This window comes from Habropoda laboriosa, unplaced genomic scaffold (assembly GCF_001263275.1).
Source record: "Habropoda laboriosa isolate 0110345459 unplaced genomic scaffold, ASM126327v1 scaffold186, whole genome shotgun sequence".
NCBI lineage: Eukaryota > Metazoa > Arthropoda > Insecta > Hymenoptera > Apidae > Habropoda > Habropoda laboriosa.
The window spans coordinates 118,068-137,761 of NW_017100427.1; the positions used below are offsets into that span (position 1 = coordinate 118,068).

The following is a 19,694-nucleotide window of genomic DNA, read 5'->3' on the forward strand; positions in this document are numbered from 1 at the left end:
TCTATTTAAAATTTTATTAACTTTAATTTTGTCAAGTACAAAATTTACAACCCATTTAAAAAATAGAGATAACTGTACGTCTTCACCCACGTAAAAAGTATTTAGATCACATTATGTTCCTTTCCATATCGTGCAAATTTTGTACACAGAATATTTCCATATTATTACTAATAACAGAAATATTCCAGGTGGACGGAGATTTCTGGTCCCACCGCGTACATAAACACACGAAACAACGACTGTGACGTAAACTGACAACGTGAAAAATACAAAAAGTGAGGAAGCGTTGAGAAAGCAATTACGTATACAGACAAATACCGAGCCATCTTTTTGCACTATAAATTTTACAAACTACATCACCTTTAACATTTGCAAGGCAACGTTAATTATTGCAATCAGCATGTCTGAGATGGCAATTTAAAACAGCATGCCTCTTTAATACGTGAATCACCCGGTGATCCACCATATTTATCGGAAACAAACTTTCCTCAAATGAAATAACGAGAAAGGAGGATTACGGTGTTAAATTAAATATTGCAAACGTGACCTAACGATAATGATCCTGCATCTTTCCTAAATACCTGAAAATTATATGAGAACAGAGAGACAAAAACTACATAGGTGGAGTTCCTCTAGCGCCGGACGTTTAAGGTTTTTCTTGAATAAATCTCTTTACCTGTACACACGCGACTGCAACGCGTAGAAAACTTATTTTTGCTTGTTTTATCTCCTCTAAAGGATACGCGGAATAACGGCTCGGTAGCGTTTCAATTATTACAGATACAGCTAATGTCCGACATTAGGTGCCGTCCGGCGTTAACCCTTTAACCTATAACAACTCAGACTCGTGGCAGAAATTTTAGACAAGATGTGAGAAAAATAGTTACATTGATAAGAAAAATTAATCGTAGTCCTAACATTCGTTTTAATCTGTAAGACTGAGGATTGCTAAACGTTATTAATCTGTAACAAATTAGCTTTCGTTACCTATATAGTGTTTGCCGCCCTGAAAAGGACTTTTGGGGCTCCTCAGACTTCTGTCTTATACCTCCGTTCAGCAGAAAATCTACACAACTAGCTAGACACCGCCACTGGGCGATGGAAAAATCCAGCCACAGGATTGTCAGTCAAACCGAGCAAGTACCCCGACGTCGACTGCCATCGCATCCACGAGGAACCACGGGAAAGCGGACTCACCAGTGCACGCAAGTACTGCGCTCTGACTCTGTTACAGGCGAAGGATCATAAGGGAAAGGTAACGGTTGGGATGGACGAGGAGATGTTGGGGAAAAGGAGCGAAGAAGGTATTGGCTTTTTTGGCACTCCTAAAGAGTAGCCGGTTGCTGTTGTGCCCAGTCCCACCGGTCCCCGCTCCGTAAGAGGGCCTTACACCTTATTGTGGAACTTCGTCCGGTCATGGACACAACTTGCGTTCGAGGCTCAGGAAACCGGAGGTTTGCCAGACCCCGGGTGTTCGAGAACACCCCCCTGCGGTTAGCTTTCGTTACCTGATACAGTAGTAAAACATTAAATGGCTGACGCTTAGATGCACAGTCAGAAAAGAAATCATAGGTTAAGGGAACTCTCCCTACATCTAAAAAGTAACAACACTCTCGTTAAATCTAATCTCGATTACTTTAGAAATTTTCAATTTTTCATAGATTTCATAAATGCACCCTAATTTCAATTACTCAGAATTTACACGAATTCTGTAATATTACTTAAATGAATAAATAACACGTTGTACCGTTTAAAATCTAGAAATGAAAGGATCGTTAAATTTCAAAATCCAAAAAAGAATCAATATCGATCGTCAAGCATGCCGATCTGATGCTTAAAAAGTAAGTCAGTAAATTACATTAACGTCACAGTGATAAGACGATTTTCCTCAAGATCCTCGATTCCAAAAGTTTGCTTAAAACGATCCAGCAGAGAACCTGTCGAATAAAATACACATCTTCACACCTGTCTTACCTAATCTCTCACAAAAACACGGTACAAGAATCTCTCTTCTCCTTTCCACAAAAATTCATCCTCTCTCCTCTCCACATTCGCTTGTCCATTCAACGTCCTCCCATCAGCATCCTCATCTTTGTCCTTCCTGATCGTGACATTTCGTCCGGACCGGTAATAAATAATTCCTATGCAAGGATCGGCCGCGTAATTATGCGCAAGGTTCGCAGGATGCATTTCCCTTTCCCGTTCGATTGAAATGCATCACGATGGATCATCCGCAAAGGTCACACACGACAAGATCTACGTTGTCCTACAATGGCAAATTTTCTGCGACGAGAATGCACCTTGCCGCACGCTTCATCGCGGATCGACGAAAAATGCGTCAGCTTTTTAGCCGGTTCGAACCTGAGAAGAGTGACTCACAACGACAATAAGTCTCTTTTCTTCTACTCTTCCGTTTCCTTTTTTTCCCCGTCTCTTTCTGTCCTTTTTCTTTTTCTTTCTATTGTCGTGGAAGATTTTATTTTCGAGAAGAGTGACTCACAACGACAATAAGTCTCTTTTCTTCTACTCTTCCGTTTCCTTTTTTCCCCGTCTCTTTCTGTCCTTTTTCTTTTTCTTTCTATTGTCGTGGAAGATTTTATTTTCTCGTTGAATCGACCGACGAGGCGACGTTCGTCCAGGGACTCGTCAATCTGGATGCGTCGATCGCTCAGGAATCTAAAACGCGGGAGGATCACTGATTCACACTGAAATTACGCTGCTTCGATGGCTAACGATGCGTTGATTAATCCTGGATCGACTTCCGTTTGAAGAGAGGAGATTTAGATTTGAGGTTTCAGATTGATTTGGTCTGTTGTCGATGTCAGATGGAAAAATAGTTCGGTTGAAGAGATTAATGAAATTTGTAGGTGAAAAGTTTGGGTATTAACGAAGGAATATTTGAGGTGTTACGTGGAGGCTGAAAACGTTGGAAATTTGGATTTAGTCTTGGGTGATAAAGAAAATGAAATTTTGTGAGTCTGAATCACCCTCAGTTTCTGAAAAACGTGGGTTTTCGTAAAAACGCCCGATTTTAGGAGAAAAATGAGATGTCCCGTGAAAAGTAAAAACGCTGGAAAATTAAATTTAGTCTTAGACGACAAAGAAAATGAAATTTTGTGAGTTTCAATGCAAACTCTATAACCCTGAATTTTTATAAAAACGCCCGATTTCAGGCAAAACCCGAGATATCCCGTAAAAACTAAAAAGCTAGAAAATGAAATTTAGTCTTCGACCATAGAGAAAAATTTCCTAAATTATATCAGACTACACAGTTCCTAAATTTTGTGATTTCGAATGCAAACAACCTTGCAAAATCCACAAAAACCCAACACACGTTGAGACTTTAAACGAGCTCACATCGGAATTATTTTTTAATTCCACATCTTTTATCATTTTTATCAAACAAACCGAAGGTATACAGTCTCATCGCGTAACACGTGTAATCAGCGTCGACTTAATCGTCGCGAAACAATATTACATGCACGATACACGTAACTCCAGAAGCAACAACTTCGTTTTTTCTCTACCATAACGCGGAAGAAACGAGAAAATTAGCTTAAACGAGCAAATTGATTTTTCCTTGTTGACATTCGAACAGAAGGAATCTCCCATCGGACGATCTAACGTAAGGTCCAAGTGCAAGAATGTTTCGACTGCAGGAATTTCCGTGGCAATAAGATGGACCCAGCTTTCTGCTTGGGCAATTACTTCATTGTAGCAGATTTCCTGGCGTTGCAACCGGACTAGATTTCTCGTTACGATAAGCGTTAGGCCGTCGAGCGTTGAATTTTCCGATGATGTCGATGGGAAACGCTGGGAACGTAAATTTCTTCGAATAAATTCTTCTGTTCGTTGGAATTCGTACGAACAACCTCAGATCGTATTGAGAAAACTTGACTTCGAACGGGATCTGCTGTGTCATCGCGTATGCAACGCGAATGATCGTCGGTCTCTCTCTTATGCTAACTCCAGGAACGCGAAAATTGTCAGCTTTTGAGGAAAACAGTGGGCTGAGTGTGATTGAGAAAGGAGGGAAGGATAGGAGATTGTTTTAATTCATGAATTTGAGTTTGAAGTGAAGATTGATGTTTGTGAGAAAATTGTGAAATTTGGATTTGTAGAATTGTTTGGGTAAATTATGGAAATTTAGGGTGAATGTAAGGTGTGAATATAGATAATTTAATTTTAGGTAATTTTAGAGATCGAAATTTTAGAAATTTTCTTGTAGATATTAATCTTTACTTTGGACTCGAATTTAACTGTAAAATGGTATTTTATTGATACTTTTAGAAACGTCTTCGGATAAGAGTGAAGGAAAGCAATAATGCGATATAATATATTACTTAAAATTAGGTAGAATAATCATTTTTTCACTGAAGCTTATCGGACAATTAAATATTCATTTCACTGTATTTTATTAATATAACATATATGGTAACTTTGTCACACATATTTCAAAATTCAAAGTAGTTTAAACAACGAACAAATTAACAAAAGAAATTCGAAATTCAGAACGTAATCGGATATTCTCGAACCTCTCCAAGTATTATAGCATAACCCGAATTCTCGAAGGCAATAAAATTTTATCGATTCAACGAATTTTCCGTCTCGAATAACCACTGAAAACTCTACTACGACGATAGATTCTCGAAACGGGTCTGTGATCACGGCCAATTTCCCCGTAACATATGAAATTTATTTCTTTACAATAGAAGAAAGAAAGGGAAAAATATCAGAGGACTGTATAATTCACAATTTCTCATCGGCTAATTTCCATAACTCGTTAAATTCGCCATCCAGATGAGATTAGGTCACCGTATACGACGAATTCACCATTGAATTTCCGGCGACTGTTCCCCTCAGACACGAGCGTCGATATTTCTAAGAAAAAGATCTTCTTTACGGCAAAGATACGCTTCGTCGCGCAAACTGGTCCCCTTTCAAACAGGTTTCTCGAACGATGCTGATTAAAGATAGCATCGACTCGTCATTAAGTGTTTGACTTTTCCACGACACCACGTGGACCAATGAGACACTGAACGTTTCCATTCATTGTTCAACGTGAGAATTAAAATTAAATTATCAGATGTAAAAAAAAGTGAGAAACTCTGGTTGCTTCAGAAAATTAATGAAAAATTGATCAGTGTTTGTTAGGGTGACTTAAATCTGTCGTCAAATTAAGAAAAAAAATTTAAGTAACTTTAATGAAGATTTTGTGAAATGAGATAATCAAATTTTTTCTATCTTTAGTAGGAAATATATTGTAAGCGATAGTTGATATCAAAATCAGACTTAAGGCGATATAAAGTATGGTTGAGTTTGTCTCATTACTGGCTACCATTTTGTAAAAAAAATGCCACGTGTAACTTCAGAAAATGTAAGTGCAAATAAGTATAGTAGTATAAATATATTCTTAATTGTTGTTTTTTTTCTTTTACATAAATAGGTTAAATTTTGTATTAATTGAAAGTAGTATTTCATTATCATAGATAATGAATGAAGCGAGTTGTGGCTTATTGGTTCACATGGTATCGTGGAAAAGTCGAATATTTCTTTTTATAGAGAAAAAATATGATTGCAAAAAAAAAAAAAAGAAAATGCAAGTAACCTTCGCCTAACCTCAACGCCTCCTATACAGGGTGTCCCGTAACGTTGGGACCACCCGGAAATGGGGGGTTGCTGGGGTGACCCTGAACAACTGTTTCCTTATCCAAAATGTAGTTTGAAGCTTCGTTTTCGAGTTATTAACGAAAAACACTGGCCAATCACAGCGCAGTAACATCCTGCCTGCATCTTACGATGCTCTTTCCGATCTCCTGCAATTTTCTAAAGACATCATCTTTTACTGAGATTGTTGAAAATATTTCTAAATATTTGTAATATTTATTTTGAGTATTTCTAATATTCTTACAAATATTCGCAATATTTTTAATATCTCACAATATTTCAAAATTTCCTCTATAGAATTTTCTCCTAAGAAATAATTTCTTCAATATTACAAAATATTCCTAATATTTTCACAAACATTCACAGTGACAGCTAAAACTGAGGCACCCTATAGAACCACTACTTTGGAACAAACAAGTCGAAACTTTCGTACGCACTCGAATGAAATTAAGAACCGCGTCACTTTTTAATATTCCACACATTCGCACCTCGGTGAAATCACATCTTTCCAATGGTTTTTCCTCCTCTTTCTCTTACGTAGGTGTTTCTCCCAATCCGCAACCGTTTCCTGGTAGAATTCGCGACAAAACCTTTCGTTGTTTATGCGGTAAACGAGGACCGCAGGTTCGATTACGTGGAAATTGGATCGAAAGAGGGGGAAGAAAGAAAAGAACGGAGGCTTCCTTTCGTGAATCGCGCGCGAAGCAGGAAGAATCGATGCCGTAATTGCTGATTCATCCATTACCGGTGGGAAGCTTCCTTCGTTCTTTCTTTTTAGCCGTGCAACAAGTAACTCGATTTGATTATGCATCGAATGCAAGGGTCCGTTCGTAATGGTATTCATAGGCAGCTCGATTTATCGCGAGAACGAGGCGCGACGGGAGTTCTCCGCACAGTGGGTCACTGTTCCTTGGAAAAATTGGACCTTTCTTTCTGAACAGTGGTTGATAAGGATACTAAACGACGAAGCTGGAAAATATGATTGGATAAGTGGGGAAATTAAACCTGTTATTTAACACTGAATTGTTAACTGCGTTACGTTATTCGTGGGAGATATTTATTGTTAACAATTTTCTGTCAAAACGATTTCTATTGAATTAGTAAAACAGTTTTCTATTATTTTGTACATATATTTATCTGTTACATTTTTTCTAAGGAATCTATGAAATACTGTAATTATTTTAGTTAATTTAAATTACTTTGATGTGAAAAATTACTGTAGCTTAATTTAAACAATTTCTATTAGATTAGTAAAGCAATTTTACTTTTCTGTTACATTTTTTCTAAGGAATCTGTGAAATACTGTAATTATTTTGGTTACTTTAAACTAATTTTATTCAAAAAATTAGTTTAACTTAAACTTAATTAATCAAATTTCAAAAGCTACTTTAATTTAATTTAAAAAATACAGAACATCACCGAATTATCCAACTGTAATTAACAGTCTATACAACTCTAAATCAGCTAATTACATACGTCGGTAAGCAACGTGTCGAGCTAACAGAATTCACGTTGAATCTAGATTGAAAGGAAGGAGACGAACTCTAGCCGAACGAACGTCGATCTTCCGCCGCAATAAAGAAAATTAATGCGAAGCTGTCGCCGAGGTTGTTCAATGGTACACCGTGAATCACAAAAGCAACGCCACAAAGGCGGTAGACTGACCGATACGTCGGATTGATTAAAACCGCGGACAATTACCCACGCAACTTACCACGAGGAAGGATGTTGATTCATTAACGGGCAGATAGACGGATCGCAGACGTTCCGTGTGGACACAATGAATCGAACGATTTGGCTCGCCAACCGAGACACATTATGGGACATTTGAGACACAAAAGTGGACACACATTGACAAATCACTTTGTAATAATTTTATAATAATTATTAGCTAACTGATTTATCTTTTGGCTAGTCGACATAATTACGTTTGAGTTAACATTGAACGACTTTAGCCCTTTCGCGACGGCGGAGCTAGCCATCGGTACGCCACTAACGAACGGGTCGTCGTGCAGTTAGTGCACAGCATACGCATTAAGAGCGTCTCGCGTTTTTTCAAATCTTAGAGGATTTCGTTGGAACAACAGTGGACTTAAGGATGTATTGGATAAAGGGAATGTTGTTGAGGCCTTGTTCTGTATTTTGAAATAAATCTTCACTTTGAGTTGCTGAGGCGCGAGCCAATGAGACGCGCTTAGTGGGTGCCGGATATAACCGGCGCCAGCCAGTGTGAAGCATTTAGTGTATGCCGGATATAACCGGCGCTAGTCGCGAAAGGGTTAAAAATGAAACTAAATTCGAGACTCGCAGATCGATATTTAATTTTGTTTTTTTTTTTAATGAAACTTTAGACACATTGTGCTTCTTCAAAAAGTACTGTATTTAATGGAAATAATGCCCCAACGATTAACTAATTTCATTATTCCAAATTTATAGAAATCATTAGTTTTTGAATTCAAAAATTCTTAAAATGCTGCTTTTACAGTGTGTTCTCTTCGGAAAAATTTATTTGTTAAGAAATTGTCCCGGTGTTCCACAAAGTGGTAAATAAAATAAGAAATGTTTGCAGACAGAATTTTCGAAATTTTTCAATACGACTTACTTCGTATAAATGAAACTTATTCTCCACTCCGTGGTAAATTTGCAACATTGCAAATAACATACTTCTACAACTCCACTCCTGTGTACACTTTGCAACCAGAAAATCGTGGCACAGTTTCGCTCACCGAAATTAAGATAACAGCGAACTACTCGAACCTAATTATACACCGATAAGGAGTTAACAACGTATGACCCAAAAGAACCATTCCTCTATCCACCGAAACACGTTTTTCCTTTCCTCGTCGAGTCAATTTCGCCGCGAAATCTCCACGCTAAACCCTCATCGTTCACACTTAAAGGTGCACACCCACGTAGAAACACTGTTCCTTAAGAAACTTGAAAAATGTCACGACTCGTGTTCCCCGAAAAATTCCACCCACCACAGGGGCGGTGCTTTGCATTATTGCAAAAGAAACCGCTCGTTGAAGCAAAACTGTGCGCATACACAGGCAAAAATCTATGCCGTGGTCGTTTCCTAATGGAATCAGTTGCAACATTTTTCATCCTTAAAAAGGACCCACCGCGTTTCGACGAGTCAGTGTCACGCGATAGCCTTGAATAAAAACGCGAGAGAAGAGAAAAGAGAAGAAGAAGTGACGAGAGAACAGGGGAATGAGTCGACAGGATCGATAGACGATTAGAATTAGAGACGGTGACAAAACAGAGAGGAAAGGGGAACAGCGTGTTGGGTGGAAGATGATTTTTAAGGTGCGGCGAGTTATTGTCTTTTGTGGATTCTTTGCACATTGGAGCGTTTCTTTTTCTCTTTTTCCTGCGGATTCTTCTTCACACCGACGAAAAGTTAGGTTCGTGTTCGTAGAGTCGCGCTATAACGAATGTCCTCCTGGAGGAATGTCAGCCTGGCGGGGGAGAGCCTAATCAAGAATTGAAATCTGCCGATAAATGTCTTCTAATTCAAGAGCCGCCCTTCTAACGCTGATAAAAGGAAGACGGTGTGGGTTGAAGGTATGAGACTCGCTGTGTGAAAAGTAGCTGAGTCATTCTTGATCATTTCGAGATGCTTGTAATTTTGAAATTTATTTGGAGTTGTGGAAGTGAAATTTCGGGGCAAATTAACTTTGCGAGGGAATCGAGGGAAGTTAGTTCACGTCGTGAAATGAGACTTTGTTAAAATATGAAAATTATGCAATTGAGGATTTTATTATACAAGCTGTTCTGCAGAAAATTTTGTGAAATTTGACAGTCACTTACAAATATTAAATATTTCATGGGAAATTTCATATAACATGTATTTACAAGTGGTAAAACAGGGAAAGTAAAAAATTACTAATAAAAATATTAATTGAAAATAAAAATAAGGGAAGCTTATAGATTAATCAGCATAAATTTATTTCAATACTATTTCAAAACCAATAGGACATTTACACTACCGGCCAAAAGTTTCGAATCACCTCCCAATTTTCATCAGTACTGAATCTGCTACCAATTTTTCATAGACTTGATATTGATATTGTGGAGATAAATAGCAATTTATCTCATATCGATTGATTTGAATGATACAAAATTCGTTAAAAAATTCTTAAAGCTGCTGACTTTTTTCTCAGAATTTTTGTGTAACTTGCAATGCACAGTGATTCCAAACTTTTGGCCGGTAGTGTATGTTTAGATTTATTCCCCCCCGGCAACAATGATTACTAATTACAAACACAAAAGCTGTTCACGTTTCAGAGTAAGTTATTACTTCGAAACAATAAATCAGTTATCTACCTTTATCAAAATACGTGAATTCTCCAGGCACGTGAATCCTTGACATAAAGAAAGAATTCACGCTATCTTGGTACAAAAGGCAAATAAGAAGAAAGTGGAAACAAGGTGATTTCCTTAGAAACATATTAAAAATCTACAAAAGTAGCTGATTCGAGGAATGCAGAATCGAGGTGTTTCGGCACGTGCCAGAACATCAATAACATGATAAACTCCCATAATAAATTCCTTCCTATAATTTACTGTCTCTTCCAGAAACCGAACGATTTCTCGCTGCACGATGAATCAAACTGAACTTTAAAACGAAACAAAGAAGCAACCAGCCTCTATCTTCCGAGCAACGTAATAAATTGAAAAGCAATTTGTTAATTAACTCTTATCCAATCAAGGTGAATCTAACAGAATCACTCGCCTAATTTTTAAAAAACATTTTGAACAATATTTGAGAAATTCAAAATTCCTTCTATGAATTTTTCTATAGTAAAAGTGTTGAAAATTTGTTGGAAGCAAAGAAAACATATTTAAATAATTTTGTTACACGAGCAAACAATAGAAATCCGTCAGACTGAAAGAGCTTTTATACAGAAAATATATCAAGCAAAGAAAACATATTTACATAATTTTATAAATTAGAAAGTGTTATTCTATTTTCTTTGAATTTTTAATAAGGATTCACCTCGTGCTCGTTTATACATAATTTTCATTTAATTTTCACCCTGCATAGTTCATCTAATTCTGAATATTAATTTTCTCTCAATAAATAAGTTTTCAAACAATTATTTTTAAGAATTTATCGAAAAAAGAAACCACAGCGTTTTAATACTCGTATATTTCAAAGGATACGGGCTAAAGCATCGTCCATTTCAAAATATCATTTTCTTTCCTTCCCACCAAAGGTGTTCTCCATTAAGAAAACAACATCGAATTCGCAGAAATCGAATTATCCGCTAATTTCCGTGGCTTCCTGCGCTCTTTGTGCCAGCTTCCTCGGCAAGACGTTCCAGATAGGATTACAAACTCTGTTCGGCTGCATTTAAATAAGCTTAGAACCGAATTAATGCAAATGCATTCCGAACTGACGATCCTATCTTCGGGTCAGCGACAGGGTCAGCAAAAAAGAAGCGCACAACTTATTCCCCTTTAGGTTGGAATAAAACCACGTGGAGCCATTTTTTTCTTCTTCTCGTTCTTCTTTGTTTTTCTTTCCATCCGTGCTCCGTCTCCTATTTTCATTCAAAATAAAGGCCTCCGCTTTGACTCCTCCTCGTTCTCATGTGGCTCACGTCCACTTCGAATGGAAAGACTTTCATTCACCCGTGAAACGAACATTTTGGCTCGGTTATTTTCCAGGATCGAACAGTGAGAAATACCGATTCTAGGAAAATTTCAGTAAGAATATATTGCTCGTTGATAGAGCATGCAACAGATTAATCGCTGAAAAGAACGATACACGCGTGCCTTGTTTGCATTCTGGACGCACGAGCGATTTAGCCGTTTCGAGTACGCTTAATGGCCGCGCGGTTCCGAGAAAATGGCGGACATCTTGGGAACGTGCATCCGATGATATTTTTCTACGCCGGTAATTATACCGTGGAATTTTTTCATGTAAATACAGCGATGGGTGTTTGAAGGAGTTTAGATGGTTCGGTGTGTGTTTCGTCTAGAGAGAACTTTGGTTCTATGATAATTTCACGGTGTTTGGAAAGTTGGGTGATAAAATTGGTCCCTTGATGCAATTTTACAATTTTTGTTAGGTTAGGTTAGGTAAAAATTCAGTCACTTCTTAGCATAATTAATGTAGAATGTTAATTAATTAAGGTAAGAAGTGACTGATTAAGCTAATAAGTGACTGAATTCATTTCACGATGAAAAAGGGTTAAAATGAATTTTGAAAATTGCAATTCTGATATACAGATGTGATTTTTATCTCTTATTTGATATATTAGAAATGATATTTTTGAATATTTTACTTTCAGAATTTTCTTATATTTTATTTCAAGGAAGTGTTACAGCTAGAAAATACATTATAATCTGTTTTCTTTTGTAAAGTATTCCTTCGTATTTCTAGAGAAAAAAAGAGAAACCTTGATCACGTTTTTCTTCAAATAAATAGTTTTGCGAAATTATCTTTAGGGAAGAAAACAACACGTATGGTAAACACATTTGATAAGTCAGACAAAGTTGGTGCAATCAATTTCGTGTGATTAACGACATTCCCAATACTAATTTGCTTACCAGTCAATCAACAACAATTCATAATTTTATCAGAGGCAAACTTTTCCCTGTAATCCTTATAACACCGTTTCCTCGATTCGTTTTTAACAATATACCAGGTAGCCCCGTTAATTTTACCGAGTAACCTCATAAATTTATCTAACAACAGCTAAAATAAAGGTCGTTACGTTCGTACCTTATCGTAATATTCGAAAAATGAGTCATCCAGAGACGATATATTCAACGGTGTGAACGTGAATACTGTTCCTCGACTAATTTACACATAAATAATCTAGCAATAATTATTGTCGTTATGATTTTACAACGCTAAAACGTATTGTACATTTTCAAGTAATTTTTCGCATCCTCTTCTAATTTGCATTTCGTCGTTCAATGGATTATTTGACGAACGAGTGAATCATAAATAAATGAAAAACGCTTGACGCAGCGGAACGTACACTCGTGTTCAGAAGTATTAGAACACTTGATGAATGTGAGGAATATGAAATCTACTGAATTCTACTAATGTGTACTGAAATCTTTTGGGAACCAACGGAAATCTACTGAAATCTGCTAAATTTTACGAAAATCTACCGAAGTCCGCTAAATTTTACTAAAATCTACAGAAATCCGCTAAATTTTACTAAAATCTACTAAAATCCACGCTAAATTTTACTAAAATCTGCTGAAATCTTTTGAAATCTACTGAAATCCGCTAAATTTTACTAAAGCCCACTGAATTCTAGAGACGCCTACTTAAACCTATTAAAATCTACTTACTAAACGTGAAACAAGCCTCACTAACACTACAACCTCCAATGCAAAATCATTTGACACACAGAAGAGGACAATGGGTATCCTAATACTTGCGAACCGCAGCGTATACACAATTGAATTGAATTTGTCGAGCGATTAGTCACTGGCAGGTTCATCTGCATTCGAAATTCGTGCAAGAAACCCGATTCAGGATCAGGTCTGCGGTCGTCGGCTTGACAAAAGGAATTCTTGGGAATGGAAAGACGCTTAAAAACCTGGCTGATTCACAAGTGTATCATGTGACCCAACAAACAGGGTGGCGGCCACTTCCTCGATCGGGCTTCAGCGAAGGAAATTCGCGCAAGGATTCGTCGACATCCATTGTTCGATCTTCCAATAATGAAATTCAATTGCTCTTTGTTTTCCTCTCGTCTAATTATTATGCACTTCTCAAGGTTCAAGGTTCTGGGTGTTTGAACAAGGAAAAGGATCTTCCTTTATTTGTGAGCGATAACAAATGCGAGAGATCAAAGTTTCATTTTGACGAACTTCTCTTTGAATTTTCATTTAACCAAATTTAACTGCAACTTCTACATTCGTTTTATCTTTTTATATTAATTTTTATTATTGTCTAATAGCGAGGAATAGTTTAACACGTTCGCTGTTATGAAAATATGTTTGTGTGTTTAATACGTGTTACGTGTGCATAAGTGCAGACATGCGTTGTATTACGCAAAACTGATAAGAATATAAGCGAGAATATTGAAATTATTTAAATTAACCAGAAACTATTTGTTATCGTCCTTTGAAATTATTCAAATTACAAATTTTCTTGTATCACGATAGATAAAGAAAACAATTAGGTGCTCTATTTTAAACGGCCCACTTTCTCTGTATTTGACTGAATTCGAAGCCTCGAAAATGGAAAGGACAATTAATCAAAAATGAAGGAATTATCTATTAAAAAAGAAATTAAACCCGTTCTAAAAACCTTTATCAAGAGGAAAAGAAATGCAATTTTATTACGTAGTAAAATTAGTATTTATTAAAATATTTAAATATTCAAAGGACACTTGAAACACGGTTCATTTTATCTTATTCTAATTTTTCTCGAAGAATGGAACGATATCTACGAAAAATCGCCAGGATCTGTGAATAAACGGAGCCGTGGATCTAAAAAACAAGTTTTCGAAAGCGTGTTCGCCCGGAAGTAATGTTGTTTTGCTCAGATATTACGCGACAAGGCAAAACCAGCGTGCATTTCCCACATTTCACAAGTCCTGTATAAATTGTATCGCGTCCAGTTCGATCTATCGAGAGGAATAAGAAGCAGGATGAAGAAAGAAAAACGTAGAGCAGAGAGAGAGAGACATAATTGAGGAAATCTCGCAGCACGAAAGCGAATCGTAGGGAAAAAATGGAACGCAACGCGAACGTGTGTACCGTAAATCATATTGTTTACCTCGCAAATTATTTTCAGAAATGTTTCGAATATTTTCGCGTCGTCGAATCATTTATTCATGACCACGGTGTACAAAGCAATACACGGTTAAACGGAGCTTCAGCTCATTTTTGTGCAATACCTGGAGATACTAGGAATTTCTAGGATGTTCCCAGAGAGTTCTGTGGAAAATATCCCAAAATTGCTAGAATTTCCTGGAAATTTTCCTGAAAATGAGCAGAATTTGGAATTAGATAAAAATGAATACAGTTTCCTAGAAAATGCCCTAAAAATCGGTAAGACTGCCAAGGAAAGTATCTAAAAATTTCTGGGATTCCCCTTGAAATAGAAAAATAGAAGACGCCCGAAAAATCATTAAAACTGCCTAGGAAACTCCTTATCAATCACAGAACTCTTTAAGAATATCCTAAAATCTCGAAATTATACTTGTTTCACAGAAAACGACAAAATGCATAATCGTGAACTAATTTTTGAAAATACTTGCACTAATATACTAGAAATAGCGCAGTGCACAGCAGAACAACATTTTCCGCTAATTATACATGTAAGTAGTACACAGGTACACCGCTATTAAAATCATTAGATAGAACACAATACAAATTAAGATAGTTACAGTCAGTGGAAAAGTGTCCATACGCCTCATTAGAACTTACTTAGCGTTGTGCAATTTCAACAGAGAAGGCAGTAAACAAATGGTATTCATTTAGAAGAAAAAAACGAAACTCATTTAAGTCAAGCAAACTTCTGAAAGTGTTGAATGCAGATCCACTTAAATCTCAGATCTATTGAAAGATTTATTTAACATTCAAAAGAACTTGTCCAAGTGAAACAAACCACAGAATCCTAAACTAATGACATAAATTACCATAATATCTGAAGTTTCTCGTGTACTTTGGAACAGCCTACCATACTTGGTAGATTTAAAATTGATATTCTGAAGATCAATAGAAATTTACTTCATTTCCACTGATTTGAATGATGAAAAATTCTTAAAATTGCTAATTTCTTTTCCAGAAATTTTTGTACAACTTTCAGTGCATAACGATCCCAAACTTTTTGCCACAAGTGTGTATTACACGCCTGGTAGAATGAAACTTGCGCACAACGAAAGTACCAAAAATCGTCAAATAGTTCTAACGATTACGCGATAAATCACGCAGCAATAGTAGAGGAAAAACAAAGGTGGGAGGTAAATCATATTTCTTCCGTGTCGCGACAAAAGTGAGGGGACAATGGTGCGCCTCGTGCTGTTGTGAAACACGGAAATGCATATCGTCGAGATAAGAATCGATCGAAATCAAAATTAAGATAAACTAGAGCCCGTGCAAAGAGGACACTGTTCGACGGAATCGGTGTATACTTATTCTGATGAAACTCGTTAGTTGCACGTCAAGTTGTTTCTATTTGTTCACGCCAATTTTCAACGTGACTTAGATAATTAAGAAAATCTAGCAAATATTTTTCTTTCCTTTCGGAAACGTCTCTGATCGAAAGAATGCAATTGCGCGAATTTAAGACACTTTTATTCGTTCGTTTGAAGAGTAAATAGCATTTCTACGATGCAAATTTATGCTGTTTTCTAATCATCACTGAAGTTGCAAATTATATAGAACATGCATAATATGTACTTACAAAGGCACGTAAAGTGTACACAAACTTCATTTTATTTGAACGAATCAATTTAAGCTAAAAGAAAAATTCAGATACCCATAAAACTAACGATTCCATTTAAAAGAAGAACTTTGAATACTAATAAATTTACATTATTTAGAAAACAGCAACGAAAATACATTAACGAAGTAAGCAATAATGCCACATACTTTTCTCGCTTCTCAAACTACAAAAATCATTTATCGAAACAACTGAAATTATTGCAAAGTAATTATCAAAGAATGTGTTTCTGCATAAACAACGAAAAACTATGTCCAACTTTGACGCTCCAAAAACAATTATCATAATTTTCTATATAACAAAATTTAAAAAATGCAGAATATTTAAATATGTTATCTAACTGCATATTCAACAAAACTGTAAAGCAAGGCAAAAAAAGAATCATCACAATTTCCTACACCGCAAAGACTCGAAAAATGCGCAATACTTCAAGAAACCGATCAACAAGGACAGCCTCTAAAACCCGCACGACACCTTCACCAAACACAAAACCTGCCTCGCTCCTCTATTTCAATCAGATCACAATGTCGCAAGGATATTTCCTAGCCGCTCCTCTCTTCCTGCAAAACTTGCTACTCAAAGCACGCGTACATATTACGCAGACATCCTGAACGGTGTCACAACATCTTTCACAGGGTCTCTCCCTTATCCCACGCATCTCTCCCTCCCTCTGAACTAATCACTGTTTACCTCGATTCGTCTATTCGAACGACACAACGAAGAAAAAAGAGCGTAAACGAAAGGGAAGAAAGAGAATGATCGACTCGGTTATGACAAGCTTCCAAGTGGCAGTGCACACTTGCGTAGCATTGTACGTTGCCGCGTCGTCTGATGGTGGTAGTCGAGGAGCGGCGTGGTGGGAGGCCTCAATAAAAGTCAGTGGCAGACTGATTGTAATTCAGAGTGGCAGTAGACTCCGGTACCAGTTCCCCGTACGGCCGCGGCCTTTCTCCGTGTCTCTTCTCTTTCAAATTCTTCTTCGTTTTGTGTGTTGTTCCGCGCGGCACGGCGCGGCCCTTGCACAGTTCTCACCACCACCACCACTTTCTTCTTCCTCTTCTTTTCCCTTCGTCGTCTGTCGAGTCGTCGTCGCTGGACTTCGTGGCGAGAGTCCACGATCAAGAGGAGACGCTGTTGCTGTCCGGGTTCGGCAAAGGTGCGTGCCTCTGCGTGTTCGTCGGGTACCGAAAACTCGCGTCCGAGGCGAACGTCAGGGAGAGAAATAACCGGTGGTGCGAGGCCACCGTTGGGGAAAACACGAAATCGATAGTGTCGTGGCAACGACGTTTTAGACTGACCCTGCTTGGCAAGTCGCTACCCGCTGGACTAGCCCTGGAACAGCTCGATTGCGATCGTTTTCCCGCCGGAACATCGTCCGCCATCGGGTTGGAAAATCAGGCGATTTTTCGTTGAGGAGAACGAGTTTGACATCAAATTACAAAATCCAGCGATTTTCCGCTGAGAAGAACGACAGTTTGAAGCAGGTCGCAAAATTAAGCGATTTTTCGTTGAAAAGAACGACAGTTTGAACCAGGAAAAATCTGTGAGGTTCGAATGATCGAAAGGACACAAGTGTGGATCACTTAGAGCTCACGTCATCCTGCGATCATCGACGAGCCTGTATATCTCATCTGATCTGAACAGCGAACACGTGTGTGCAGTTCGTGTGTCTCGGGGTGAAGGGACGTTTCGGGCTGATCTCTCTCTCTCTCTCTCTCTCGTGAGAATAGATCGGCGGTGATAGATAGATCTTGTCATCCCTGGACGGAGATCGACACCGTTTCGCGTTCGTTCGAATTTATTGGACAGAGAAGAAGAATGGCTAGGTGTAACAGCGAACCGTTTCGATGGGAAAGATGTGCCGGAAGTGTCCTGTTCACGATTCTATTCGTCGTTTCACGTGCCACATCGGAGGACCAGGCGCCTGTTATATCGCAGACCACGGCGATGGTAAGTGTTTCGATGATTTACATTCTTTTGTCGTGACTCGAAAAATTGTCGAACAATGGAGATTTGGATCGGTTAGATACTTCTATCGTGACTCGAATTACCTTCGAACGATGGAAATTCGGCTCGATGAGCGAAACGAGGTGCTCTTTCGTTTCAAGTGAACCTTCGATGAAATCGATCGGTGAAACTTTATTATATCGTACAGTAGTGCTAATTTTAGTCAGTTAAAGGACAGACATTGAATCTCTCTAATTTCTAATTAAAAATGAGTAAGAATTGTAGCCAGTTAAATGTGAATATGAATTTCACGTTCAATACAGGTTAAAATTGCTCCAATTTGTCGCTAATCGCAAAAATAACGCGAAATTCTCGATTCAACCGAACTGTGGAGGTAAACGACAATTGTCCAGCGATGGGGGGAAAAATGACGTTGTGCAATGGTTCTCGTTGGCGAATGTGTGCCGTGGTCGGAAGTATTTTCACGGTTCTTCCTGGAAAATGAAACGGTCGGAACGAACGCAACAAGTTCCATCGCGCGCGCGAGTCGAAGAGCGCGGAGACTGCGCAGAGGGAAATACCTGCATAGAGGCGGTTAATCGTACAGAGAAAATTGATTCCCGCAATATCCATCGCGATGGGACGGCGCGCGCGCCTCTGTGTCATACGTGAATGAGTAACAGCCGCATACGCGCGTTTCTTTTGGACAACGTGAATAACATTCCGTAGGAAACGTTTATCTCTGTGACACTGATATACAGATTACGATGGACGGCTGAACTATATCTAAAGAGCGGCTCGCGCTCGCGTATCTCGATAGTAATTCCGCGAAGCGGTTTTCTTACTTTAGTAGGTTTCCTTAGAAGTGGAATAAACACGTTCTTTTTTTACTGCTAAACTTTAGTTTTTCATCGATCTTGCTGAAATCTAGATCTTTGTTGCTTTCCTGCAATTGTCAAATTTTTCTTACATTTTTTATCATTGAAATTTTCATTAGTTTTTAATTTCTAACTCTAAGAATTCTCTCTCTCTCTTCTTTTTCTTTATTTAAATATTAGTCATTGGTATTGAACTTCGCTTAGCCCTTTAAATCACGTTTTTCTTAACTTCACTTTTATTTTCCTAGGCACAGAAAAATAAGTTTCCACTGTAACTTAATTTCTTGGCATAATAGAAAGGGCACGAGGCGGTATGGAAAGCGACAGAAAAATTTCTGCACACAATTTTTTCAAACTTTTTTATTTCCAAAGAAACGTTTTTCAATATTAGATTACTTCTGCCCAATGGTAATTAAGCTTGTGCAACGCGATTTGCTACAAACTGGAAGCATCTCGTGATGCAGGATTACAGGGAAACAATGCTAAGTAGAATGAGAAGAATGCCGCATAATTAATTTTGTCTGTTCTGTTGACGTATCGACGCAAGTATGCATCGTATAATGTAGAAAAAACTTGCGACCGATTTCCTACGTAATGACATAAGGTTAGACAGTGTGACGTCACTTGGCTACCTCCGCTGACAAAGTTCAGGCTACGCGCGATGACTCGTTCCCGACCTTCGATTCATTGAATAGCACCGGTTGCAGTAGTATTAAACCTGTTGTCAAGTGAAATTTCGAATTCTTCGTGTTCAAGTTTCGCCATTCATTCAT

The 19,694-nt window shown here is 37.8% G+C and overlaps 1 protein-coding gene across 1 annotated transcript in view; it reads left to right on the forward strand.

The window, feature by feature from the left end:
• Window positions 1-17,836: 17,836 nt before the first annotated feature.
• Window positions 17,837-19,694, forward strand: part of LOC108575569 (matrix metalloproteinase-14) — a 51,339-nt gene continuing 49,481 nt past the window's right edge. Inside the window, exon 1 of the mRNA XM_017938392.1 lies at window positions 17,837-18,046. Coding sequence (XP_017793881.1) covers window positions 17,915-18,046 — 132 coding nt within the window. The 5' untranslated portion in view covers window positions 17,837-17,914. The remainder of the gene's footprint in view (window positions 18,047-19,694) is intronic.